Source organism: Erythrolamprus reginae, chromosome 3 (assembly GCF_031021105.1).
Source record: "Erythrolamprus reginae isolate rEryReg1 chromosome 3, rEryReg1.hap1, whole genome shotgun sequence".
Classification (NCBI taxonomy): domain Eukaryota; kingdom Metazoa; phylum Chordata; class Lepidosauria; order Squamata; family Dipsadidae; genus Erythrolamprus; species Erythrolamprus reginae.
The window spans coordinates 132,986,375-133,014,269 of NC_091952.1; the positions used below are offsets into that span (position 1 = coordinate 132,986,375).

At 36.1% G+C, this 27,895-nt stretch overlaps 1 protein-coding gene across 2 annotated transcripts in view; it reads left to right on the plus strand.

Moving 5' to 3' along the window:
- Positions 1–27,895, plus strand: part of COP1 (COP1 E3 ubiquitin ligase) — a 136,158-nt gene that overhangs the window by 25,456 nt on the left and 82,807 nt on the right. For both annotated transcript variants that reach the window (XM_070746704.1, XM_070746703.1), the window contains exons 8-12: positions 1,772–1,848; positions 4,963–5,020; positions 7,262–7,376; positions 9,385–9,520; positions 27,497–27,640. In XM_070746704.1, coding sequence (XP_070602805.1) covers positions 1,772–1,848; positions 4,963–5,020; positions 7,262–7,376; positions 9,385–9,520; positions 27,497–27,640 — 530 coding nt within the window. The remainder of the gene's footprint in view (positions 1–1,771; positions 1,849–4,962; positions 5,021–7,261; positions 7,377–9,384; positions 9,521–27,496; positions 27,641–27,895) is intronic.

Sequence of the window (27,895 nt, forward strand, 5' to 3'; positions counted from 1 at the left end):
GCGAGAGCTATCATGGGCATTCCCAGATATTATTGTTGTTGTTGTTGTTGTTGTTGTTGTTGTTGTTATTATTATTATTATTATTATTATTATTATTATTAATTAGATTTGTATGCTGCCCCTCTCCGCAGACTCAGGGCGGCTCACAGCAGTGACAAACAATATACAATAACAAATCTAATATTAAAATCTAAATTAACAATTTTACATTAAAAAACCCTAAAAAAACCCTTACATAAAAGCATACACACAAACATTCCATACATAAAATTACATAGGCAAGGGGAGATGTCTCAGTTCCCCCATGCCTTATGGCAGAGGTGGATTTTAAGAAGTTTACAAAAGGCAAGGAGGGTGGGGGCAGTCCTGATCTCCGGGGAGAGCTGGTTCCATAGAGTCGGGGCCGCCACAGAGAAGGTTCTTCCCTTGGGTCCCACCAGACGACATTGTTTAGTTGACGGGACCCGGAGAAGGCCAACTCTGTGGGACCTAACCAGTCGCTGGGATTTGTGCGGCAGAAGGCAGTCTTGCAGATATTCTGGTCCGGTGCCATGAAGGGCTTTATAGGTCATAACCAACACTTTGAATTGTGACCGGAAACTGATCGGCAACCAATGCAGATATGCCCATGTTTCGTCATCACTCTGTAGCCTGCACTGGCTGCGGATCAGTTTCCAGTCACAATTCAAAGTGTTGGTTATGACCTATAAAGCCCTATATGGCATTGGACCAGAATACCTTCGGAACTGCCTGCTGCCGCACGAATCCCAGCAACCGATTAGGTCCCACAGAGTTGGCCTTCTCCGGGTCCCGTCGACGAAACAATGTCGTCTGGCAGAACCCAGGGGAAGAGCCCCGGCCTTCTGGAATCAGCTCCCCTCGGAGATTAGGACTGCCTCCACCCTCCTTGCCTTTCTCAAACTTTTGAAAACTCATCTATGTCGCCAGGCATGGAGGAACTGATATATCCTTAGCTGCCTTTGACTTTATGGATAGTGTGTTTGGGTTGTATGACTGTTTTTAATAGGTTTTTTTTAAAAGACTGTTTTAACATTGGATTTGTATATGATGTTTTAGTTGTTGTGAGCTGCTCTGAGTCCTCGGAGAGGGGCGGCATACAAATCTAATAAATTATTATTAATTGTTATTATTATTTATAGATACCATATAAAATTACATCACAAAAAAAGTTATAATTATTGGCATATGCTAAAGAGGCATGTAAATTAACTGAGGATCACTTTTTTCCAGTGAAAAAGTTATATCTTATGTAATTAATCTTTCCTAAGTTTGTGTAGTATTTTACCTTCTTTGGAAAAAAGTGATAAAAATAAGAGCAATAATTCTAATTCAGGTTTTATTCAGAAATTCTTGTATGGTGTGGTTCAACAGCAGAATGAGCTCTTTCCTCTGTAGTCTTACACTGGGCTGAAATCTGGATTTGGATAGTTTTAGAGCAGGGGTGTCTAATGGCCTGCAAGCTGGATGTGTCATGGTTAGCCATATCCACTCCTAATTTAGCGAGAGGGGAAAAGGTTGCACTATGTCATGTGATAATGTATGGTCATGAGTTTGACACCCCTGTTTTACAGTTATTTGAAAAATATACTGAGATGTACAGCAAACAAGAGGAAATAGTGTCATTGGTATGAATTCGGTTTGTGACTCTTCCAATGTAAGAGTGCTAAATGTTCATTCAGTTAGGCCTAACCCTAACCCTATAAATTTTTGCAAACTAAGCAAACCTATTTATTTTCTATATTTATTCCAGGAAATGAGTGGCTTGTATTCACCAGTCAGTGAAGACAGCACTGTGCCTCAGTTTGAAGCCCCATCTCCTTCACACAGGTAACTAAATTTCAGTTGAATTAGATGTGCATATGTTTTTCAAATGATTTTAAAAAATGAATGCCTGCACACCTCTGCTATTTATTAAAACAGGCATGCAAACCTGAAGAAAGATCTTCTTGCTTTACATGTTCTTTTAATGATTTATGAGGACCCCTGACAAATTCCCTGCCTTAATGGTGAAAAGGGGTATGCTTGTACTCAGTCCAAGTCTAAAGTAATTTTTCAAATCATTTTTGAAGTTTGCACAGAATCCATTAAAAATACAGGGAAAACCACTTTATATCTTTTTCTCACTCTTTCCATCCTTGTACTCTGTATTAATCTGTATTAAAGCATAGTTTATGTAGAAGTAAACATGATAGAATTACTTAATACAAAGGTGATAAATCTGTAACACACTAGATGTTTTAAAATCTATAAAATCTGGGATGTTTCACCACAGGCTATTCTTTATTCAAAAGCAGGAACTTTTGCTTGAGTGAGTACTTTAATGTCATCTTTAATTTGTTTTCTTCACAAATTAGAGATCACCTCAGTTAAAAGATCATCTCATCAATTAAGCTAGCCTGAATGGCTAGCAAAGTAACTGTCTCTTGATAGTTGCGAAGTTGTGTCTGACCCATCGCAACATCATGGACAACATTCCGCCAGGCCTTCCTGTCCTCTACCATCCTCTGGAGTCCATTTAAGGTCACACCTACTGCTTCAGTAACTCAATCCAGCCACCTCATTATCTGTTGTCCCATTGTTTTTTTGCCTTCAATCTTTCCCAGCATTAGGCTCTTCTCCACTGAGTCTATGCAGTCTCTAGGGCTATGTATTAATTGGATAGAAAAATGTCTACCGCTCTAACAGTCCCAGAGGTGGGGGGAGCAGTATATTTGCTTTAAGGAATTGTTTTAAGACAGTAATAAATAAAAATCTCAAATATTTGGATAAATAAACATTCAGAGGGTAATATCACTTACAAGGCAGCAAATTGGAACAGTACAGAGAAGATGGTTTTTTAAAAAAACCAATAATTTTTAGGAAGCAAAAACTATTTTCTCTCTTTTTCCCCAATTTCATTAATTCAAATTTTAAATAACAAAATAGGAATTTTGTTTGTGATAAAACAAAGCATCAATTATAGAATTATCTTTATTTTTCTAGAGACCCTATAAGTATTAAAAAAAAGAAAAAAATATGTGGCAGATGTGTCCATCTCTTCTGCAACAATTTTACTAGTTTTAATTAGTAGGACTCTACAACATGATTAGGAAAACTTAATTATTATGAATGGACCACTAATAAATTAGGGGTATTGTTCTGACTCAGCCTTGGCATGTAATGATAAGCTGCTTATTTGTGATTAAAACAACCCCCTTTTCAAATAGAGTAGGAACAGGTGGATAAACAAAAACATAATTAGCCCAAAAGACTTGGCTAAGAAATCCAAATTCCTTGCTGTATCCTAAAAGCTAATGGGTTGCCTGTGTCAACCAGCCACTCCCAAACCCCTACTATTTATTTTCCAGCCAGGGAGGGACTGGCTAGCATCCACATCTGCTTTTCCTTGAGAGCTGGCTTACTGCTTTCCTTTGCTTTCCTCTCTTTTCCTCTCTGTGCATACACTATATGGGATGAGTCCCATCTGTTCCTCTCCCTTACTCAAGCTCAGGCCCTGAAGATAGCTGTGTCAGTCCGAAGCTGAAGTTGCCTCTCCACCTGGGGGAGGTCACAAGGCTCTGTCTCTACCTGTGATGCTGTTTCCTTATTAGAGGCTTCCAAAGGCTCCCCAGCTGGCTCAGGTTCTCCCTCCACTTCCTCCTCATCTGACTCTGTAGCTAGCTCTACTGGCAGCTGATGGGCCACAACTGTCAGCCATTTTCCAAGACTACCTTTGTTGAGAGTATTGTTTTTAATGTTTATTAAATACACTGCTCAAAAAAATAAAGGGAACACTGAAACAGCACAATATAACTCCAAGCAAATCAAACTTCTGTGAAATCAAATTGTCCACTGAGGAAGCAACACTGATTGACAATCAATTTCATATGCTGTTGTGCACATTCAACTTTGTGCAGAATAAAGTATTCAGTGAGAGTATTTCATTCATTCAGATCTAGGATGTGTTATTTGAGTGTTCCCTTTATTTTTTGAGCAGTATATATTGTTTACAAAAGAGAACTATTTTATCTACACTAAGAAAGTGATAATATTATGAGTTATAAGGTAATATTTGCAAATTGAGTGAGAATGTGTAGCAGGGAGTAAAATAAATGAAGCCTCCAATAGCAAAAAAAACTCCATTCACTTCAGCAGCCAAATTCTGCCTCTACAAAATTACAGGTGGTTGTATTGTTCGCTACCATATTTAATAGCAACTTGATTATCTACCCTAATACCTCAGTATAACATTGTTGTACAGATACTCCTCAATTTACAACCATTCATTTAGTTACAACAGCATCAGAAAAAGCTACTTATGATGGGTTTTCATACCTACAGCTATATTGCAGCATCCCCATGGTCACATGATCAAAATACTCACACGACAACTATCATGTATTTATGGCAGTTGCATTGTCCCTGTGTTATGTGATCAGCATTCTCAGCCAGTTTCTGATAAGAAAAGTCAATGGGGGAAGCCAGATTCACTTAACAACCACATGCAGTGATTTTCTTGACAACCGTACTGTGGGACATAACTCACCTAACAACTGCCTTCTCTTAGAAACAGAAATTTTGCACTCAATTATGGTTGTAAATTGAGGACTACTTATTATTCCAATCTCATCTCCAAAAAGACTAGCAATAGCACTTATATACACAGTGCTTTCCAGCCCTTTCTTAAGCGGTTTGCAGAGTCAACAATTTGGGTCCTCATTGTACCCACCTTAGAAGGATGGAAAACTGAGTTAACCTTCAGCCTGGGGACATTTGAACTGCCAGATTGCAGTCAGATGGCAGTCAGCAGAAGTAGCCTGCAGTGCTGCACTCTAACCACTAGGGAATTTTCCTTTTTAGAACTTCCAGTAAAACCCTTTTTCTTAGTCATACTATTAGATAAATTAAAATGTTTATTGTTATTAAGCTATTATTCATGCATATTCTGTTTTTTTTTTACAGTAGCATTATTGATTCTACAGAGTATAGCCAACCTTCTGGATTTAGTGGCAGTTCTCAGGTATGAGAGTAATCTTCATATACACAGATATGCTGATAAATGTTGCAGATATCTTTTTGAATCTGGAATGTTCATAATATTTTCAGTGAAAGATTTGTCCTGTTTTCCAGTGATTAAAGTAGCTAAAGTCTTCTAATATATACATGATTAATTATTTGTAGTTTTTTTTATTGCTTTATGATGCAAATAATTCCTGATGTATATTTATTAGCTTCTGTCTTTTCATTGTTCGTATCTTGACCAGTCAGTGTCATTTTCATTCTTGAGGAAGTTGTTTCTGCATCCCCTAGGGGTATCTGTTTATCATCTTCCTCAATAGGTAATAGGGTTACCCTCACCGCCATGCCATATTTTTAAAAAGTCAGCATTGAAAATGGAGCAAAAACCCTGATCTGATTTATTGCTATATGGGAGGAGTTCCTTAATATGTTTGAATTTACTATAAAAAGAAATTTATTGAAATAAAAAGGTAATTTACTCCCAGGAAAACCAGGAGCTTATTGATATTAGTCTGTGAAGTATTCTACTAATTTTCCCACAGTGAATTTTACATGAATGTTCTGAATCAATAACATAACCTAAAATTTGCTTTTCTACAGTATCTGACCTCGAAATAAAATTGAGAGTAAAAAATCCCCAGTTTTATCAAGAGCTATATAGGTAGGATTGCATAAACAGCGAGTATATGAACATGGTTCAGCTTCTTGGTATTTAAAATATTGACTGACATCCTGCAACCGACCTCTCCCCGTCAATCGCTTGTTTCCTAAATTTGGTCTTTTTGTTCTCAATACCTGAAATTCCTTTGGTAAAGAGATGTGGTGGTGTTGTGATTAGAAGACATTATTGTGGGCTAACTCTGCCCACAGTTAACTCAGCCTTCAATCTTTCTGAGGTCAATAAAATGAGGACCCAGGTTGTTGGGGGCAATATGCTAACTCTGTAAACTGCTTAGAGAGGGCTGTAAAGCACTATGAAGCGGCATATACGTTCTATTGCTATTTGCAAAACTTTGCAGATAGTCTCCCATCAACAGTAGAACCAACATGATACTTCTTGCTGGAAAGAGCTGCCAGCCTCCCAGATTGTCTTTGATTTGCTTATAAAGAAACATATTCAATTACTCATGGAATTTGATTTGTATGTCTAATCATTTCACCAAGGAATCCCATCTTTGGTTTTGAATGGGGTTCTGGCATTGGCTTGTTCAGACATATCTGGGGGTCCTTCTGGATTCACTGCTTGAAGGGCAATGACAGCTCTGGCCGGGGGGGTTCCCCATTACTGGATCAGGAGATTTGCTCATTAGTTGTGACTTATTCATCTCCCAATTGGCCTTTTGGAATATGGAATACCCGTGGCTGTACTTGACAACCATCCAGAGTTGTCCTTTTGGCAAAATGCAGTGGTTTAGGTTGTTTATAGGTGCTATTTGTCATGCCCATGTGTCTCTACAACTCTGAAGAGTTGTGCATTAACTCCCAATAGACTCCCTGGTGTTATGAATGGACCACTAATAAAGGGCCCGGTTACCTTTTTTAAAGTGCTGCATGGCATAGAATCAGGTGGCTTGTGCAACTGCCACCTTTCAAGAACACTCACCTTGGAACACACACCTACACAATCATAGGAGGAGCTCTTGTTTGAATGCATGCCTTCTTGGTGGTTGCTCCAATTCTTTGGAATATGTCCCCACAATATACCGTATTCAACTCTGCTTGCCTTTAGAAAAATTGTTAAGATTGGCCTTTTCCTTAGGTCAAGTTGAGTGGAGAACCCTCTTGGTTCTTTAATTATCATATTTGGTCACCCATTTTGTATTTTATGCATATCCCATTTTGTGTGGGAGTATTTCCCCTCACAACAAATTGTATCTTTGGAATAAGATACATCTGTGGTGGTGATGTTTATTTTCATCATCTTCCTCTTTCTTAATCTTCCAAAAAATCTAGGTTCAGCATTTTTTTGTGTGTAGTGTCCAAACCATATTGGTGTAAGAACAACTTAAAAGATGGTACAGTTAGTACTGTGACATTTGATTTTGTTATTGTTTTTTGAAACTTGGATATGTAACTGTTAACAATTGAACTTCTCCCTTCACCTGTACATTACATAATTTTAAAAAATGAGATAAATATCTATTTGAAATACCTTAAGTACAGTTTATAAAAACGATGAGTATATTCAAAATAACTGGACTGAGTTTGATTTATGAACAATTTTTATTTTTCCTTCATTCAGACTAAGAAACAACCATGGTATAATAGTACCTTAGCTTCAAGGAGGAAGAGACTTACAGCTCATTTTGAAGATTTGGAACAATGCTACTTTTCTACCAGGATGACTCGTCTATCAGGTAGAATATCTATTAGCTTCTATATAAAGTGGTTCATCATGCCTCCCAATATCATCCTTCTGTTCTGCATAGTAATTTGCTATTTTTGGGATAGGATAGGACAGGACAGGACAACAGCCATCTGCAGCCATCATAACATATGATTCATTCCTTTCCTATATTCCTAATATTGCTTACTTCAAAACGATGTTTCTTATCTCTAAGCGACACATCCTGGTGAGAGAGAAGTTCCCTGAGGATGGGTTCCAGTACAAGTCCGAAAAGCTCAGAAGACTAAACCTCTGGTCCCGGTGATCAATCCAGATTGGATCCTGAACCATGTTTCCTTTTCACTTGCTGTTCGCCTTATCTTTTTTTTCTGTATACATCTTAGAGTTATCTTTTTTCTTGAATGTTGGAATTGCTTGATCATAGGTAATACTCGACTTACAATCATAATTGAGCCCGAAATTTCTGTTAAATGAGATACATGTTAATTGAGTTTTACCTCATTTTATGACCTTTCTTGCCACAACTGTTGAGGGAAACATTACCTTTGAAGAGTAAGTAACATGGTTGTTAAATGAATGGGGCTTCCCCATTGACTGCTTGTCAGAAGCTGCAAAGATCATAACTATGAAAAATGGTCAAAAGACACTTCTTTCATTGCCTTTGTAACTTTGAACGGTCACTAAATATACTGTGGTAAGTCAAGGACTACCTATATACCATATTTTTCAGAATATAAGATGCACCAGAGTATAAGATACACCTTAGTTTTGGGGGAGGAAAATAAGGAAAAGAATCTGCTTACGATATTCATCTGGCTAGCATCCTTAGTCTGGTCAGCTTCAGCACATTATTTTATCCCCTGGTTAGGGCTTTAAAAAAACCTTATTCATAGAGAGTAATAATGAAAGAGCTTGCAAGCCAGTAAGAGCTGGGAACATCGTTAGCACCTGGTTTAGGGCTGGAAAGAAGCACATGGAGCAAGTTAGAGCAATGAAAAAAAAACCTGCAAAGACTTAGGGCTTGGAAAACATTCTTTGCACAGAGCAACAATGAAAGAACCTGCAAAGTAAGAGCTGGGAAGATAGTTAGGGCTGGGGGGAAAAAAAGCTTTGAAAAAAGCTACATTCATAGTATAAAACACACACGATTTTTCAGCCTCTTTTAAGGGAGGAAAAAGGTGGGCCTTATATGCCGAAAAATATGGTATGTATTATCCTAGAGTCCCCTTCCATATAGTTAGATATTCCCTGCAGTGTAATTCAATTCTTCTATACTTCACATCATGGGACATTCCACCTCAACCCGCTGGACAGATTACCTGTTTTTCTCAACATCCGGCAGACATTTTTCATGACACATCCATTTCTCTCCCTAGGTCTACCATGTGCAAAATAACAGAGTTTTACACTGATTACATCCCAGCTTTGTAATAAGAAAGTGGGTTTTTCAAATATCGCTTATGGTATAATTTATAACATCCATTGGGATTTGTATTCATATTATATAAATTGGTATGGAGTTATATTGCAGGAAGTTTGACGGGATGCTTTTCTCATGTCTTAAATAGTTGAAAAGTGATCTTCCCTCTCAAGCAATATTTGCTAGTTTTACTAAGAGATTTAGAACTAGGCAAACTAATAGAAGACTACTTTTACATTGTATGTATTTTCCACAGAAGTACTTGGTTATGCCCAAATCATGCTTGTGGGGGATGACATCTGTGTGTACCTTCTATATCATCTGATAGGCGTCAGGCTGGGAAAGGATGATGAAAGATTGTATATGGCTTTCAGGTATTCTGCTTAAATTCTGTATTTGCTGTGTACTGCAGAACATATTTTCAGATCTTAATGGATTACATATGTAACCATTTCTATGCTAGTTCCACAGAATAGAAAAAAATAGTATTTAATTGATCTGTAAACGGATAGTGGCAGTTACTGACGTTATGTTTAGCGTTTTCTCCTTCTAGTAAACCTTTAAACTGCATTATTTCCTCCCTGCTTTTCCCATCTAGATGATAGTAGAACCTCAAACCAGCTGGATGAATTTCAAGAGTGCCTGTCTAAGTTTACTCGATACAATTCTGTTCGACCTTTGGCAACACTGTCTTATGCAAGTGATCTCTACAACGGATCTAGCATAGTCTCAAGGTAATAAAATACCTGTTTGAGTGCTATAAATCCTAACAATTTATAATCTGGCAAAACTTTTCAATTTTTTGCAGGCAGTTTTATTCAGAGGACTTTGTGAAATTAGATGTTGTTTATATTACCTTAATATTTGCTTATTTTCTTTCTTTACAATTAGCATAAGCCATTACATTGGTTTTGAAATAATTAAGAGATGGAATAATCCATCATTTCTCATCTGTTGTTACAATTGTAATGATAATTTGAATATATATTCATATCCATATTTATATAAATATATTTAATTTATTTATTACATTTAGTCTATATAAAGACTGGGGAGAGTATCACAAATGCCAGTAGGAAATCTATTTTATACAACGATATATTGAAGTCCAATGTTTTTAGGAAAATTCTTTTATCAAAAACAGTGTGCTAACCAGATAAAATATTGGCAAAATAATTTTCTAAAACACCCTGGGCTTCAGTATAATAAAATATTTTTACTGGCTGTTCTCCCATTCTGGTTTTGAAAGTAGAGGAAGTCCATTTCCAAAGAAAGGAATTACCGTATATACTCGAGTATAAGCCGAGTTTTTTAGCCCCAAAAATGGGCTGAAAAACACAGCCTCGGCTTATACTCGGGTCATTGACAAAGTCACCACACGAGGGCGCCATTGCTTGAGCCAGAGCGAGGAGGCACTAGCTTTTGTCCCCTCTGGCACGCCGTAGTTCCTCTCCCTAGCTCAAGCAAAGAAGGCAGCCATTTGCAATGGTGAGTCGGATTAAAAAGGCCCCCTGCTGTCAGATTCTCCTCCCCCTCCTTTGAAAGGATTTAAACTGTTTAAAAAATGGTATTTTGTGGTAGTTGCTGTCCTTGCTTGGATAGGATCTAATAATGTGTTATGAGGCAGAGCTAGACAGGAATTCTTTTTCTATCTGTCTATCTTTCTATCTATCTATTTTTCTATCTATCTATTTTTCTATCTATCTATCTATCTATCTATCTATCTATCTGTATCTATTTCTTTCTATCTATCTATCTATCTATCTATCTATCTATCTATCTATCTATCTATCTATTTTTCTATCTGTCTGTCTGTCTGTCTATCTTTCTATCTATATCTATCTATCTATCTATCATCTATCTATCTATCTGTCTGTCTGTCTATCTATCTTTCTATCTATATCTATCTATCTATCTATCTATCTATCATCTATCTATCTATCTATTTTTCTATCTGTCTGTCTGTCTGTCTGTCTATCTATCTTTCTATCTATATCTATCTATCTATCTATCTATCTATCTATTTCTATCTATCTATCTATCTATCTATCTATCTATCTATCTATCTATCTATCTATCTATTTTTCTGTCTGTCTGTCTGTCTATCTATCTTTCTATCTCTATCTATCTATCTATCTATCTATCTATCTATCTATCTATCTATCTATTTTTCTGTCTGTCTGTCTATCTTTCTATCTATATCTATCTATCTATCTATCTATCTATCTATCTATCTATCTATCTATCTATCTATCTATCTATCTATTTGGTTTTCTATGCTGATAACCTCACAGCAGCTAATGCTGAAGCTCTTCTTTGGATACACTTATTTGTTTGTTTGTTTGTTTGTTTGTTTGTTTGTTTGTTTGTTTATTTATTTAATTGGATTTGTATGCAATCCCTCTCCAAGGACTCAGGGTGGCTCACAGCACATATAAAAACAGAACAATAATGTAAATCCAATTAATGATGAGAAGGAATCCAGTTTTGAAGGATTTTAACTCTTAGGTTTTAGCTTTGTTCCTGACCGAGCTACTTTTTTTACTTTTTAATTTATTGTTAATATTGTTAATTTGTTTACCCTCTTTTAAATTTACAGAGCTAGTTTACTGGTTTTCTTTAAAATAAATATTCTAAAACATGTCTCAATTAATGTAATTTTATTGTTTTCCATTTTTATAAGTTACCAGTAGCCACTGCATTTTCTAACCTCGGCTTATACTCGGGTCAATACGTTTTCCCAGTTTTTGTGGCAAAAATTGGTGCCTCGGCTTATACTCGGGTCGGCTTATACTCGAGTATATACGGTAATTACTGCCATCATTTCCTGGATTCACTTCTATCATTTTTTTCCTTTCAATTTTAAATTTTCCAGTATTATTCACAGGGATGATGCTGGAAATGCCATATTAGTTTGGTAGAGAACATTTTAAGTAAGTAAATGTCAGGGTGTGTAACTTTTAAGTGTTGCTGAAAACGTTACTTAAATTTACCTTGTTGTCCTTAGGATCATCTGTAATAAACGGGCTATTCTTATGGGTAATTTAATTTGGTCAGTGTTTATTCAATTTTTCTCTCAAAAGCAGCTGGGCTAAATTTAAGCAATGCCAGTCCAATTTCAAGGAAATTTTGAAAAGAAACATTTTGTCTCCATTTTGCATTCTCAATAAATGTAATACAATATTTTAATTTAAAAGTTGGTATGGGGAAGGGGGGAGAGTCACCTTCCCAGGCAAGTAAATATACTGGTAGTAATTTACCAAACCACAAGGTGGCAACCTTAGTTTACTTTACAGGTAATGTTGGTAATAACAAGAACTGTAACTATTTGATAAAAAATAGTTCATTGGCAAGACCTCATACCATCTGTATTCACCAAAGGAACATATGAAGCATTTTCCTTATTTCTAAATGAGTGAAATTTTTCAGAACTTATGAGCCAATAGAACTGAAAAGTAGAGCTGCTTTTAATTTTGTGTGTGTGTGTGTGTCTGTATTACATAGTGTTAGGATTATGTAGCAAACTGACCAGCAAACTTGGTAAGCTAATTGTTCTTTTCTCAAAACTGTGGAAGAACCAGATACCTCCTACAATCTACTTTTTAAAAATGTCAATACTTACTCTCAAATGTTGCCAAATCCTTTATTTAAAAAAATAATTAGAATTGTCTGGAGCTCCCAATTGGAAGCACCAGACAGACAGAAACATATTTTACTACTCTAGTAATTGAGAGAACCACAAATCTGTGGTATAACTTAAGGGCAACATCAACTTGCAACCTAAATTTAGCATCCTAAACATGGCTGAATATTTTGATTTCAAACATAGATTTGTAAGAATTAAATGTGCAAAACCGCATACTTGTTTATTGTGTTTTGTGCTCTTTGATATTTACATTGTTAAAGTTTTCCCCTTCATTTATGAAGAAATTGAAAGATTCTAGATTTTTAATTAAAATTTAAAAAATAAAAATCAAATTAAATTGTCATTTTTATATATGTGTGTTGGTTTAAAGAAAAGCTGTCTTTTTCCAGTCTTTCCCATCTTTTTTTCTTCTTTTAAAGAGGAAATAGTTATGTATTAGCCTACTAACCAAGAAGACAACAGCTATTCTTTGTGATTGGATTTGCAGTTAATGAAACTAATCTTAAAGAAGAGCATATTTGCTTTTTTCTGAAGGTTCTTCTTCAATCATTTTTTGAGTGGCTCAGTTATCACACCATAACAGATTATCTCTTAACAGTTGAGGAATATATAACTTTGTTCAGTCATTATAGAGAAAAAAACCTTCAAATATTTTCAATTTCAGTAGTGTGATGGCACCCCTTGTCCTATCTGCACTAGTAGACTCAAGATACATGTAGAAGGGGTGCTTACAACATTTGGGAATCCAATTCTTAGGGACAATTTGATGGCATCAAGATGATTACCTTGACATCCATCATATGATTACCTTGACATCCATCATAAATTAATCTATCCATCATAAGTAGTTTTAAAAACTCATATTGCAGATTCCTTGATTTTTTCCCCCCATTGGATTTTAGAAAAGTTTCATCAAGATATATGGCAGCCTCATGTCATAGTTGTATATTTTAGAAAGGTGCACAACATTCTCAGAGACTCTTCTGAACCTGCTTACAATCTTTTTGGATTGCTGCTTTCTGGCAGAAGATACAGAACAATTAAAATTCAAACCTATGGCACAGGTGGCATGTGGAGCCATATCTGCTGACACGCAAGCCTTTGCTCTAGCTCAGCTTCAACATGCATGTGTGCGCCAGCCAGGTGATTTTTGGCCCACACAGTGGCTCTGGGAGAGTGTTTTTGGCTTCCAGAGAGCCTCCGGGGGCATGGGTGAGTGTAGTATTCTTTGTGTGGATCAGAGGTTGCATGGATGGGCATGTTCTATGTGACCAAAGGCCTGAATATGAATATTCAGTTCATTTTATACATTTAGCAGGATTTGGCTAAAGTTTTGCTGTCCTAGAAATTTGAGTAGACCTTGGAAGGTTCTACCTTGGGGCAAATTGCTCTAAGGAGGATGTGCTGACTGACATCATCTGCGCTAGCTGGTATCATTAAAACATATTTTCTTATCTGCTGTTAAGATTTTCTGTAAACTCCCTAAGCTTTGTCATTACACCTGCTTATTATAAGTTACTTCATCTTGTAACACTGGGCATGTGCACACTGAAGTAGGAGTAGAGATAACAGTTCATTGTAAAAGAGCTGATTGATAATATAAAAATCCTTTTCTCTTCTCTCACCCCTGGCTTTGTCTTCTTAGTATCCTCTGCAACTTTACAGGGGTGGGGCATTTTTACCCTTCCCCAGCTCCTCAGGAAGAATTTGGAGCGAAACACGAGCCTACTCAACCCAACAGAAGTTGGGAAACAGGCTGCTTCCAGTCTCCAGAGGGCCTCCACGGTGCAGGGACAACTGTTTTCGGCCTCCCCAGGCATTGAATTATGGATGTGGGCAATCACGCATGCATGATAGCATGTGCCCACGCTCTTTCGGCACCCGAGGAAAAAACGGTTTGCCATCACTGTACTAGATGGTCTCCTTATTTTTTAAAAAAAGAAATAAACATGTACTCTCTCATATAACATTTCATATGGAAATGAATGGATTCTTCTCTCCCTCCCCTCCCCCTTAGCTTCCATTTCTTTCCATTTTGTCTCCTTACTGGTAGGAACAGCACTTATCACTATACAATTTCTTGTCTTTTCTACTTTTGCAAGATGGTGACAGTCGAACCTCTTGAAATTTTAGCCCTTTTTGTGCATTGAAAAAAAATCCATCAGAAGAAGATGAAGATACATGTTGAATATAGACCTGTAGACCCTTTAGAGTCTTCCTATCTTCATAGACAATATCTGAACTGAGGCTGGACCTGATTTAATCTCCAAAAGATCATGAGTATCCAGGGTTCCAAATTTGGTTGCCAGATTTCCTGATTCCACCGAAGTTTATTAATGATTTCATTGTTACCTTATAAACACAGGAATTGTAGAGGGAAAGGCTGAATACATCAACCACTTTTAATATTTTTAAGGGGAAGGAAGTTGATTTTAGAACAGTGATAGCAAACCTATGGCGGGGTGCCACACGTGGCACGTGGAGCCATATCTGCTGGCACGTGAGCCGTTGCCCTAGTTCAGCTCCAACATGCATGTGTGTGCCGGCCAGATGATTTTTAGTTCCCATAGAGGCTTTGGAGGGCATTTTTGGCGTCCAGAGAGCCTCCAGGAGGATGGGAGAGGGCATCATTTGCCCTCCCTCGGCTCCAGGGAAGCCTTTAGAGCCTGGAGAGGGTGAAACACGAGCCTACTAAACCCACCAGAAGTTGGGGAAACAGGCCATTTCCAGCCTCTAGAGGGCCCCGGGGGGGGGGGGGGAGGAGAAGCTCCCTAGGCATTGAATTATGAGTGTGGGCACTCGGGCATGTGCAAAAGAGAGCACCCACGCTCTTTCGGCACCTGAGGGAAAAAAAGGTTCGCCATCACTGTACTAGGGGGTCACCATCAGTGAACCACTGGACAATACTACTTGGTCTGTTGTGTGGATGTTGGATGGTTCAGGTGGGAAATTGTGGTGGGTTGAGCATGTTCTTTTGGATTGTTATGTATGTTGAGATTGATCTTTGGCATCATATGAATTTCGTTGCATGGGTATAGTGTGTATATACATACAATGACAATAAAGTATTTATTTATTTTTTATTTTATTTTATTTTATTTTATTTATCACCTTCTCAGATACATAGTATGATGTATTCCTTGATCCCATGATCTATCACAGTAGTCCCCAAAATTTGCGGCTTGTCGGCCTAGTTGGGTGGGAAAGGGGAACTGGGCCATCACTCCACTCATGTAAGAGAGAAGAGAAGCCTGAAAAGCCTTTGGGATGTGTTTCATGCTCTTTCAGGCTTCTCCACACCAGAAGCTTTTGCAAAGGGGCCTGCAGTAGGGCGAGATTTTACAAAAGCTTGGAGGCGCTGTCTTGGGAGCTCCTTCAGACTCACCAAGGTTGCCTGAATCTCCAAAAGTAGATCTGATGTCCTGCACAACAGTCTTGGTGTGTGTCGGTGAAGCTGAGCAGGAGACGCTCATCCCTCTCAGCCTCTACTCTCACCACTCTACTTTGGGAGCATTGGAAACAGGTGGCTTGGCAATCTGGCTGGGAGTGGGGGGAAAGGGAAGCAGGCTGCGTGAGCAGGGACTCACATGTGAGTGCAGCTCCACTCATGCAACAGGGAAGCTTTGGGGGCACTGCTCATGCAAGTGGAGCTGCGTGTGCACCCACTTTCCTGCCTCTCACATGGCCCGGTTCCAAATAGGTCACCGCCTGGTAGTGGGTTGTGGCCTGAGAGTTGAGGACCTCTGATCTATCACACACAAATTTTCTCATTCTTGTATTTGTGTAGTTTTAACTATTGTGTCTTATGATATGATAAGGAATTGAAGCAGACATATTTCTACAAGCTCAACATGTGTATGTGACTTGCAGCATCATTTCATTTCTGAATGGGTTGAAATACTTTAAGGTAGCTAGAGTTATAGTGGTGGTTAAAACTTTGAGAACTCTTGAATTTTTAGTATTTCTGCATAAATATGACGTGAATGTTATCTGTTCTCCACCTCTCAAAACTAGATAAAGCAAATCCACGTAAACAAATAAGTCATTATACTTGTTCATATATGTATAGAGAAAAATAACTCCAAGCTACATATTTGTGTATGGCAAAAGCATGTGAATCTTTGCTGGTCCCTCCCCTCCCTCCCACTGGGCATCAATAAGCACAATTAAGCATTCCTTTTAACCATTGATCAGTCCTGCAAATCAGCTTGGAGGAATTCAGGGACCATGCTGGGCTTCCTCAAATGAACTGCCCACTTCAGGTCCTTCCATAACTTTTTCGTAGCATTTATGTCAGGGATTTAACTTGGCCATTCAAAAATATCAACTTTATTCTGTGCTTTGGGTTGTTGCATGACTGTCTTTCACTTGATCTTAATTCATGGATAGATATTCTAACCGTTTCTGTTTATTAAACTTGCAAGTACAATTCCGAATTCATCGTTTCAATTAATCATGTAAAGTTGCCTTGGTCCAGAAGCAGCAAGGCAGATCCAAACTGTACTTTCACCACCATTTTCATAGATAAAAATAAAGTTCTTATGCTCGAATGCAGTGTTTTCCTTTCACCAAACAAAACACTTTTCATTCAAGTCCCAAAATTATATTTTGGTCTCATTCTTTTGATATCCTTCTAGCTTATCCATGTGGTCTTTTGCAATCTGTAAATAGGTAGCATTGGGGGTTGTGTTTTTTTTAGAACAGTAACTTTCTCCTTGAATTGTACAACATTGGTCAGTGTTCTGATGATGGTTTCATGAAAGCTGACATTCACAAATGCAGGGGAGGCCTTTAGTTCCTTAGGCATTACACTGCAGTATTGACATGCCTTGCTGTTAGTGTGATCTCGATGGGTCAATTCCTCCTGGGAACAATAGTAATGGTGTTGAATTGAAGATGTTCAGAAATCTTTAAGTTGTGAAGAACAAACTTTGATAGTGGATCCCCAGAATTTTGTGCTTTATAGAAGGAAAAGCTTCCCACACTCACATTGACTGAAACACCTGACTCTAAATTCTGTTTCAGATGAACTGATGGCCCTAGAGGTTTACAAACTTTTGCCACGGAGAAATAAGCAGTTTTTGGGTTACTTTCCTCAATAAATAAGTGTAATGCTTTTGACTTTTTCATTTAGCTGGATTCTCTTTTCATCATTTTAAGAGTTATGTGATGAAAATATCACATTTTAAATATTGAAAATACAAAAGGTTCATAAATGTTTTACCATGATAGATAATATAAGAATTAGTGAAAAGTTTTTATTGTTAAAGGGAAAAATAGAATTTATTTCAGACAATTATAAAACTGTTGATGGAATAAATCTTATACCATGTGCAGTCTAAATTTTGATGCATGTTTTTGTGCAGAGAAAGTGTACCTTGTAGTGTGAAAAGGTGTGCAACAACAGTAAACAGAATTTCTCTGTCCCAGTTTTTGGAATTTGTGAATTAGATACATGTACAGAGGAGCAGGTAATTTCTGAAGAAATAGAACACTTCTGTCTCAAAGAAACTGATATTGATATTCTCCAACAGGTTTGTTTAATGGAGGAGGTGGCAAGCTTTTGGTGTTGTAAGGCAGGGATCTGTTGTAAGGCAAAACTGGCTGAGGAACTCTGGGAGTTGAAGTCCACAAGTCTTAAAGTTGCTAAGGTTGGAGATCCCTGTTGTAAGGCATATTTGGAATTCTGAGAGATCTGACCATAAAACAGAATATTGGCAAAACCTGACTGGCTGTCAGGAAGGCACAGCTGTTCATGCAATATGTGTGAAAAGCCAAAGACCAATACATCCTTTAAGTGAAAACCATTCCCATTTAAAAATAACTAGACCCCATAAATTCAATAGTTGCTAATCAAGTATAAGTAATGGATTTCTTTTCTCAGAAAGCTAGGTGAACAAGTAAAAAGCAGATTATATTCCCCATGTATAAGAAATTCTGCAAAATAAAATAATTAGTTTGAACCCACTTTGTTTTGACAAAATATGTGAAAGCTCTTCGTATAAAGAATAAATTTATCAGTGTAAGCAGATGGATTACATTGATTAGTTACATTGAATTGGTTCAATTTTGGTAACTACCAGTAAACAGAACTCATGTCTTGACTTATAGCTGTTCCAAGGACAGCAAGGGTGTCCTAGGGGATGTTTGGCTATTTTAATTAATTTAAAATGGCAGTATGAGATCGATAAAATCTACATTCAGTTATCTCTGTTATTCAGTTTTTCCATTGCCTTCCCTCAGCCTTTCCAAACATCTATTTTCCTAGTTCATCATGTGCCCTGAATAAGTGAGTTTCTGCTTGCTGGTCATTGCTTCAGGGGAACAGTCAGGCTTTATTTGATTATGGACAGATTGATTTGCTTTCGCAATGCATGACACCCTTACTAATATTTGGCAACTGTATAATTGGAAAATATTTGGATTCTTTCTCTTTCTCAGTGTCCAAATTTAACTGCTATGCATTTTTCCTGGGAAGACCATTGTTTTAATAGTTCTGATCTTTCTTGTTGAAATGCTCTTCTTTGATGATATTGTCTAAGATTGCCATTCTGTCCCCCTAGGATTATTTTCCTCTTTATTTCTCCAGCAATCTCCATCAGAGACACATTCAGAGCTGCTGTCTCTATACCAACTAACATTTCTGCAGCATTGGTGTCTTCCCCTGTCAGTTTGAACATGCAGATTCCTGCCATATGGGAACCTTTGGTTTTCTGTTAATTTTGGGGGGGAAAACTTGCCTCAACTGTGGAAGCAAAAAGGATATGAAAAATATCCTGATGCTCCAGCTTGCTCTCGATTTTGAATATGTATACAATTGTGCTACAAAAAATATTGAATTGAAATATTGCTGTTGGAATTTCAGTCAACCAGAGTATTCTGTTCTTTTATGTGTTTGAGCATTTCTGAAAATCTTTTATTTAAGTAAAACTTACTATTCTCTCTTCTTATACAAATGAATGGTATTTTTTAAATTGTTTAAATAAGATCCACATTGATTGTGTGTGTGAGTGTGTGTTTGCTACAGGATGTGCAGGATATGGATCATGCTGATGCATTACTGTCAAATACCAGTATACCAAATATAGTACAATCAGGCTGAACCACCACCACTGAAAAAAGAATTGTACAGATTGAAAATCTTCCAACATTTCTGGAATTAAAGCTGAGTTTTCTTATGGCAAAGAAAAAAAATCGCAATCCTCTAAATAATATCAGGTTCAAACAATAATATGGATTGCAATACAGTGGTACCTCGACATACCAGTCTAATTCGTTCCAGACCTGAGCTCGTATGTCGATCAACTCGCATCTCGAACAAATGCCTTTAGACTTTGTTTTTCCAGGCCGAGATAACTGTAAGCATGGAATTCTTGCGCCACCTAGTGGAACCTTGGCTCGTATCCCGAATTTGAGCTTGGGTGTCGAACAGAAATTTTGCTCGGGTCTCAGCTCGTAACTTGGAATACTCGCATGTGGAGCAGCTCATATCTAGAGGTACTACTGTATTGAAGACTACATTGAGCATCTTTGATTTCTTGCTAGAATCACTGTAAGCTGCTCTCCCCGGTTCTTGCTCATGGATGCAAGAAATTCTCTGTGGATTGCTCAGCCCCTGATACATTTTGGCCAAGGTCTTAATATCTATTTTGTCTGAGCTGTTGAATCTCACAACAGCTGAGGTTGTGGAATCTCACTGCAAGTGCTTATATTGTTCATTGTTGAGTTTTCTAGGCATATTTCCATATTCTGAATATGGAAATTTGCATATTCTGAATTTGAAAAACTCAGTGAAAGTTTTTGGGTTACCAGTGGAACCTTTTGTGAAATTTAGTATTAATATATAATGTTACGCCCCTGATATTTTAGGGATGTCATTGTGAATGTTGATGATATATCATACAAACACATTAAACACCTCTTCAGTTAGCAAATGTAGTTATTTTTATCTATGTAACAAACAAGGCTGTAGGCATGCAGTGTAAAAGCAGGGAAGAAATAGCAAATTCACAAGTTTTTTGGCTCTATAGTTGCAGATTTTTCTTTGAGAAAACATTCTATGCTAGAAATGTGAACTAATACAAAACTAATGTGAATGCTTTATGCTCATGCAAATAAATTGTGTGTGTATCTTGAGAAGAATTCAGCCCAAGTATATTTTATAAACTTCTGATTCATCTGATAATAATAATAAAATGAATTGTATATTACTGTTACAATTATATATTAATATTAAAAATGTATATTAAATTAATGTTTGTGTTCTGACATACTATAGCCTTCTTGGCATATATTATGTTTGGATGTGATTTTGCTATCCATGACAGTCAATGCTAGTTGATGAACAGGGGTTCAGTAACTTAGTGTAGTTTATTCCATATAGGATAGAAATTGAGGTTTTAATATGCTAATATGAGTACAGAAAAGAAAGTTTGTAATTTCTGAAAACAGATGTGAACAAGTGTTACCAAAAATACTAGAAGAATATAGCAAGACAAAGCTAGCCCAAATTGCTTTTTTGCCTATTTAAGTGTGACAGTTTCCTAATGAAATCTTATCTATGTTCAATCAGTCTAAAGCTAAATATCTCTTTCAGGAATAAATTATGTTATTAAAGTGAAATGTATCCAAAGAGACTAGCTTGGAGAGAAATATAGAATAATATTTAATAACATAGAAACCAGCATTGTATCCACATTTTTTCTTATCTCTTGTTTTGTTTTTATTTTTATAAAAATAAAAGGGAAACTATTACTTGATTTCATGTAATTGTTTGGGAATGTAAATTCAGATCCAGCCAAGAATCCTTTTAGAATAAAATAAAAAGAAACATTGAGGAAACAATGTACATCTATTGAAATTGGATGTGGATAGAGTATCCTCATCCTTGTTGTAATAAACTACATAACTCATCGCACTCATTGATTTATGCTATTGCATAAATATTTTTTCCTAAGTATGTAAAAGTTACTTAGGTCTTATTGGATTATGGATTATTGATAGGGATGGTATTTCAATATATGAATCTGGATAATAAATTCTAATTTCAAAGTTGTATTAGCCAAACAGGTGAGGAATTTCAAAAATTAATATTTGTCAATGTCGTAACAATGTAGTGTGATGTAATTTTAATTGTAAGGTGAAATGCAAACAGTTACTAAAATATCTTTATAAAGGTAAATAAAAACTATTTACCTTTTACCTATGTAAGCGTTATTTCTTTTATTAGCTTTTTGCCTTTCCCATTACAATGAAACAAGTTGATACAGCAATTCAGTTAAAATTGTTATGGAATAAATTCTTGATTGTAAAACATTTCGTGAGACATACCAGAAAACATTACAAGGCAATCAAATATAGTGCAAAATACAGTTCTGTTTGGAAGCCTTCATGGACTATTTCTTCTGTTTAACTTTCTATAAATTGTAGTTATTTGGGTAAGATAAATAAATCTAGTACTTCAAAAATAGTACTAGATTTATTTAGCTCACAATTTCAGAGCAATTTCACCCCTTTTCTTTCTTTCACCCAGGTTGCTTAGTCCACTGTCCACCAAATCCAGATTAAGCTTTTTATTTTGGGAGAACAGTCTGCACCTTTCAACAGTCTTCAGCTTATGACTTCGGGGTTGTAAGATTTTCTCAGGCTGCCGACTGCTCCCACAGATTCCTTCTTCCACTCCCAGCTTCCCCTACATTCCAATCATACCCCTCCCTCTGAGCAGAAAGAAGTATTTTGTAAGCCAACTTTGACATGGATTTTAATTTATCTTATAACATATGAAACATAATTAGATCCAGTATATTTTTGGATATACAGTGGTACCTCTACTTAAGAACTTAATTCGTTCCATGACCAGGTTCTTAAGTAGAAAAATTCTTAAGTAGAAGCAATTTTCCCATAGGAATCAATGTAAAAGCAAATAATGCGTGCAAACCCATTAGGACATAAAGAAAAGCTTGGAATTTGGGTGGGAGGCAGAGGAGGAAGAAGAGAAGGAGGACAGTCGCTGCCGAAGGAAGGAGGGGAGGGGAATCAAAAAAATCCAAAACTTTAAGGCTTTTTTTTAAAAAAAGAGGGACTCTGAGGCGGCGAGGAGGAGCACATGCCTCTCATAGACCCGGCGCGAGGCTGCCTCCCATACACTGAGCCAGAGACAGAAATGGCAGGAAACTGGCCGGGCCTTGGTGCCGCTCTCAAATTTCCTAGGAAACTTGTCCAGGCTCGGGTTCTTAAGTAGAAAATGGTTCTTAAGAAGAGGCAAAAAATCTTGAACACACAGTTCTTATCTAGAAAAGTTCTTAAGTAGAGGTACTGTATTTAGTAAGTTCATATGTTTAAAATCAGGACAATTCCAGTTACTCTAATATATAGTGGGGCCCTATCATGTCACCTCACCCTGACATCATCAGTCAGGTCCAGTAAAGATGAAAAGATATTGAGTTAGTTTCACCTTAAAATCAGAATAAACATGCTTAATATTCTTTAATACCTTAGTCACTGATTTGTTAACATAAATCATTCCTGTTCTTTGTTAGTTGTTTACAAACAATTAATGTTGAATCATAGAATCATCCAAAATTTCAATACTGATAATATCTCAGACATTTCAGATGCTGCTGAACTTCTGAACCAAATGTGAAATCAAGATATGATTAACAGTATTTATATACTCCATTGGTATAATCACCCATCTAACACCAGTTACTTGGATGAAGAACAATCATAACAACAATTACATAAGTTAAAATATATCACAAAACAGAAATTAAATACATACAGCAACCAAATAGCATTATAATCTGTTGATATCAACATGACCAGAAAATTAAACCTTTCAAATACTTAAGGAGCCCAAACCTAGGAATATAGCCAAGTCTTAAAGGCCTTTCTAAAAGGCCAAAAAGGTTGAGGCCATCCTAATCTCAGGAGGCAGACTGTTTCAAAGGTCAGGCTCTATGGCAGGAAAGGAGCATCTCCTGATTCCCATCAACTGACATTCCATGGCTGACAGGACTTGAAACATGCCCATCCTGCCAGACTGGATTGCTTGGGGAGAAGGAAACTGGCATGAGACTGGGTTACCTGAGGGAATGTCCCAAAGATATTTAATGGTGACAATCAGCATTTTGAATTGCACCCAGAAACAGTGGCAGCCAATATAACCTTTTAAATAGTACTGTTAAAGTGGTGTCTACTTGACATGTGTCAAGTAGAATGCATTGCAATAAATATATTGCCATATACTTTATGCAATTTAAATGCTTCCCATAATAACAGAATATGCAATACGCAAAAGAAAGACCCATACGGGAGCACTTGGCAATTTCCATAAATAGTTATTTGGCACATATGTTTCAGTAAAGCTACCTTTCCCGCATAAGTGGCTATTAAAGCAATTGCAATTGTTCACAATTTTGAAGAAAATATTTATTAAAAGGAATCAAATTATTACTTAATTGCTGTGCTTATAAATAGGAGTGTTGTTTAAAATGATTATCAAGCATTTTTTGCAGTCATGGTTCATCTCTGAAGCATGGCAGACTATTACTGTGCTGTCCCAGAAATAAAGCAGTAACTATATTACTGCCTATAGCAGCTGTATGTGCTCTGCTAAAAATAATAAAACAATCTGATGGAGACAAATAAATCTAAGTGGATTGTAAAAGCAATAAACATAAACTATCCATTCAAAAATTCAAATAAATATCTACAATTCAAATTCATAATAATAATACACAACCGTTAGTAGTCCCCATCAGATATATACATTCATAACATCTCACAATATTCAAAAATGTCTTCCTAGATGCACATTTGATTGAGATAAACCTCCTTTTCAAGTTTGATTGTTTAAGATTTTATTAGTAACAGAATAATGAGAACACTATTGATGTATTACTTAACTAATCCAAGGCTGTAAACTTGGACATCAGATCCATTAAGATTATCATAGTCAATCATGTATTCACTTTTATGTCAAGAGAGTACAGGAACCCTGTGGGTTGTACATAGTCCTTACAATTATTTTTTGTGATGCAAAATTCCTTGGATTATAGTGCTGAAATAATAACACAACAATGCAGTGCATTTTTAACTCTTCTCTCAAATGAATAGTTCTAAGTAAGTATGTTATGCCCTCTGATAGACATTTGCACTTGTTTTGAACATCCTTCCCAAAAATGAACTCTCCAGTGAGATTGGAATATAGATTTTTAAAGAGGATTTTGAGCATGAAATTTCAATTGTATTTCAAATGAATGATCTAATATGGTTTTGAGGTGCAGAACTATTTACATTTAAGATGCATAGGGATTCTGCCTAAAGTCTGTTCTTGATTTCCCCTTAAAGTTTGAAAAGTAGTAATTAAACGAAGCTGCTCAAATTGCATTTTTAGATATTGATCTTTTTAAGAGCAGTATTTTATTCTCTCTACAAATAGTATTTCTACAGATGTTTTGGTGAGATCTTGTCTTGAAGGTTAATTTGAGTATGCAAATGTCTTGAATGGTATAGCTAACAAAAACAGTGCAAGCTTATCACCCTAAATACAGCTCAGCCTGGTTAGTTCATTCAAATGTGAAGCCACTGTTGTTTTGCCTTTATTCATCTGTTTAGTGTTCAAATAGAACACTAAAGTGTTTTATTTTTGGAACACCTATGAGATCAAACTGATTTATTATTTAGTTGCTTTCACAAGCTGGAGATGCATACATCTCCAAATTTATTTCTAGTTATTTATGAGTGTCTCTAGAGTATCATTTTATGATATTCATCCCTGGGTCATTCTGGCTGAGTATTGTGCAAACCGTGGAACGATATAGGACTGGTAATGTTCCATTTCACAATTGAACTAGTCTTTGGGTGAAAATCCCACCCCCTCTCCCAGATATACCTAGTTAAAACTAGAACCTTGATTTATGTTCTATTCACAATTGTTCAAAATAATCACTTCTCTGTTTTGGACATTAATGATAAACTCTAATGAGTTTATACTAGAAAATGGATGTTCCCAGTGTTTTAATTTATTAAAAGAAAAATATTAAAAGAAAAAATAATGCCTAATACATCGTTGTGATTGTTGTTCATCTAACAAAATGTAAAAGCCTGAAACTACTCCAAATTTGCGAGTTTTAGAATTAGAATTCATTTTTGACATTCCAGAACAACTTCTGACTATGCAGTTTTGAAGCATTAAATTTAGCTAATTCAGCATCTGTAAAGTTCTACGTCATGCTATATTTTTAACCAGAATTTGGATATCAATTTGGTTTTTTTTTTGATAAGTTCTAAAAAATGATGTAGTTTTTTAAACATTTCTAATTAATGTGATACAGTATAGCTAAATGATACAGGCCTATATGGAGAATTGTGATAACACTATCAATATTCCTGCCAAAGCATTGTTTTAATCTAAACCTATGCACTTCTCTAAATTGAGAAATCTGCAAATTTTCAGTGATCTGCAAGCTTTGGTCTGCAAAACTCATTATAAATGTAACTCAGCACTTGACCTTTCAGACTTTCCTCTTTATCACCAGTTGTGTCCTTTTAGTTAGAATTCTGCTTACTTTCCAAACAAATTTAACAAAATAAGCCCCTGTGGCTATTCTGTTGTTGTTGTTGTTGTTGTTGTTGTTATTATTATTATTATTATTATTATTATTATTATTATTATTATTATTATTTGAAGCTGCACGCTGACCACAAGCCAACTGCAAGCACACAGGATTCAAAGGCATGAAACAAACTACTCTACTTAATATAGAGCAGGAGTGGTTAACTGGCCCTTTTATGACTTGTGGACTTCAACTTTCAGAATCCTGAGCAGCTGGCTCAGGAATTCTTGGAGTTGAAGTCCACTAGTCATAACAGGGCCATAATTACCTACATCTGATATAGATGAACCATGACCAGCATTCTTCCAGTCATCAAGTGCAAGTACAGTCTTCACATCCAGGGTAAATGGATCACATAGAACAAATGTGTAATTGTTCTATGTTCTCACAATATTTGGGCCTTCATCATTGTTTTATTGAGTACTAAGTTTCATTTTTTAAAATTCCATTATTTAGCATACTGCTGTCATTTTCATAGACACCTATAAAATATTTTTTCCAGCATTTTCTTGCTTCAGTTGTAGCCTAAGCCATTTTGTCAGTTGCATTCTTAATATACTGTAATTTGCTCTGCTATGGGCACATTGTTCAGCTCCAAAATGCACTCTGGACGAGGGTGGCTGAAGCCCCTTTTGGTGTGTGTGTGTGTGTGTGTGATATATGGTTTTGTATTGCTGGTCATATTTGCCTTCTTGTTTGCTATTTTCTGTGCGGAGTGTATATTTTTATGTTATACCATGAATTGCCCAAAATCAATGAGTCAGATAATATTTAAATTTCATAATTAATGGTTACTTCCTTTAAAATCACTCAGAAATTTCTGTCTTAAATTTAATTATTTTAGTGCATTCTTAGTGCAAGTATGTTTTTAGGATGAATACATTACATCCCTTATTTCCCATGCTGTTCTTGATAGAGAAAAAGAAAGAATAGCTAGCAATAGACAGTCAACTTATTTTATAGTAAGTCAAAATTACACACTAACTCAGATACAAAAACTGTGTAGTAGTTTCAGGTTTTATGGGCAAGTTGTCTTCCTTGTCCTTGGGATAGTTGGGAAGAAATAGCCAATCTGGCTCTGGTGTACTGTTTTATATAATGCTGAACAATTCAGAAATCCATCTTTTGCATTTTTTTTAAAAAAAGGAATAATATTTACTTCCCCACAGGCTTTTCTTTTTACTTTCTCTTTTCTTGTGTTTTATAATTCTGGATTAAATTTCCTTTCTCATGTTAATTTTATTCTACCCAGTAGAAATGAATCAACAAGACAGAAAATTTAATGAGGTAGCTTTTTGCAAACTTAAAAGTTATAAATTTTGGTATCTTAACCTGAACCTGGAGATGGCGTTCTTCTGAAAAATAATATGCATCATTATAACAAAACTAGTTATATGTTATATTCATAAGTTTGTGTCTTTTGTGTTTGTGTTTTTGATTCTTAGTATTGAATTTGATCGAGACTGTGACTATTTTGCTATTGCTGGAGTTACAAAGAAGATTAAAGTCTATGAATATGGCACAGTCATTCAGGATGCAGTTGATATTCATTATCCAGAAAATGAAATGACATGTAATTCTAAAATCAGGTATGTGTTGCTTCTCTTCTTTGATTTTAAAAAGTAAGAATATTGTCTTGTCTACTGTACTTCCATATTTGAATACAGGTAGTTTTGACTTACAACCATTATTTTCTTTAAAAAGAAAACCTACTTAACATTAAATGGTTCTGCAGAAATATTATTCAGTGACAGGATGATAGAATTTACTCTTTAAATGTTTTGGTAAACAATTTGTCAAATTGTCAAATTTGACCAAATCTGGTTAATTATCTTTAGGACAGC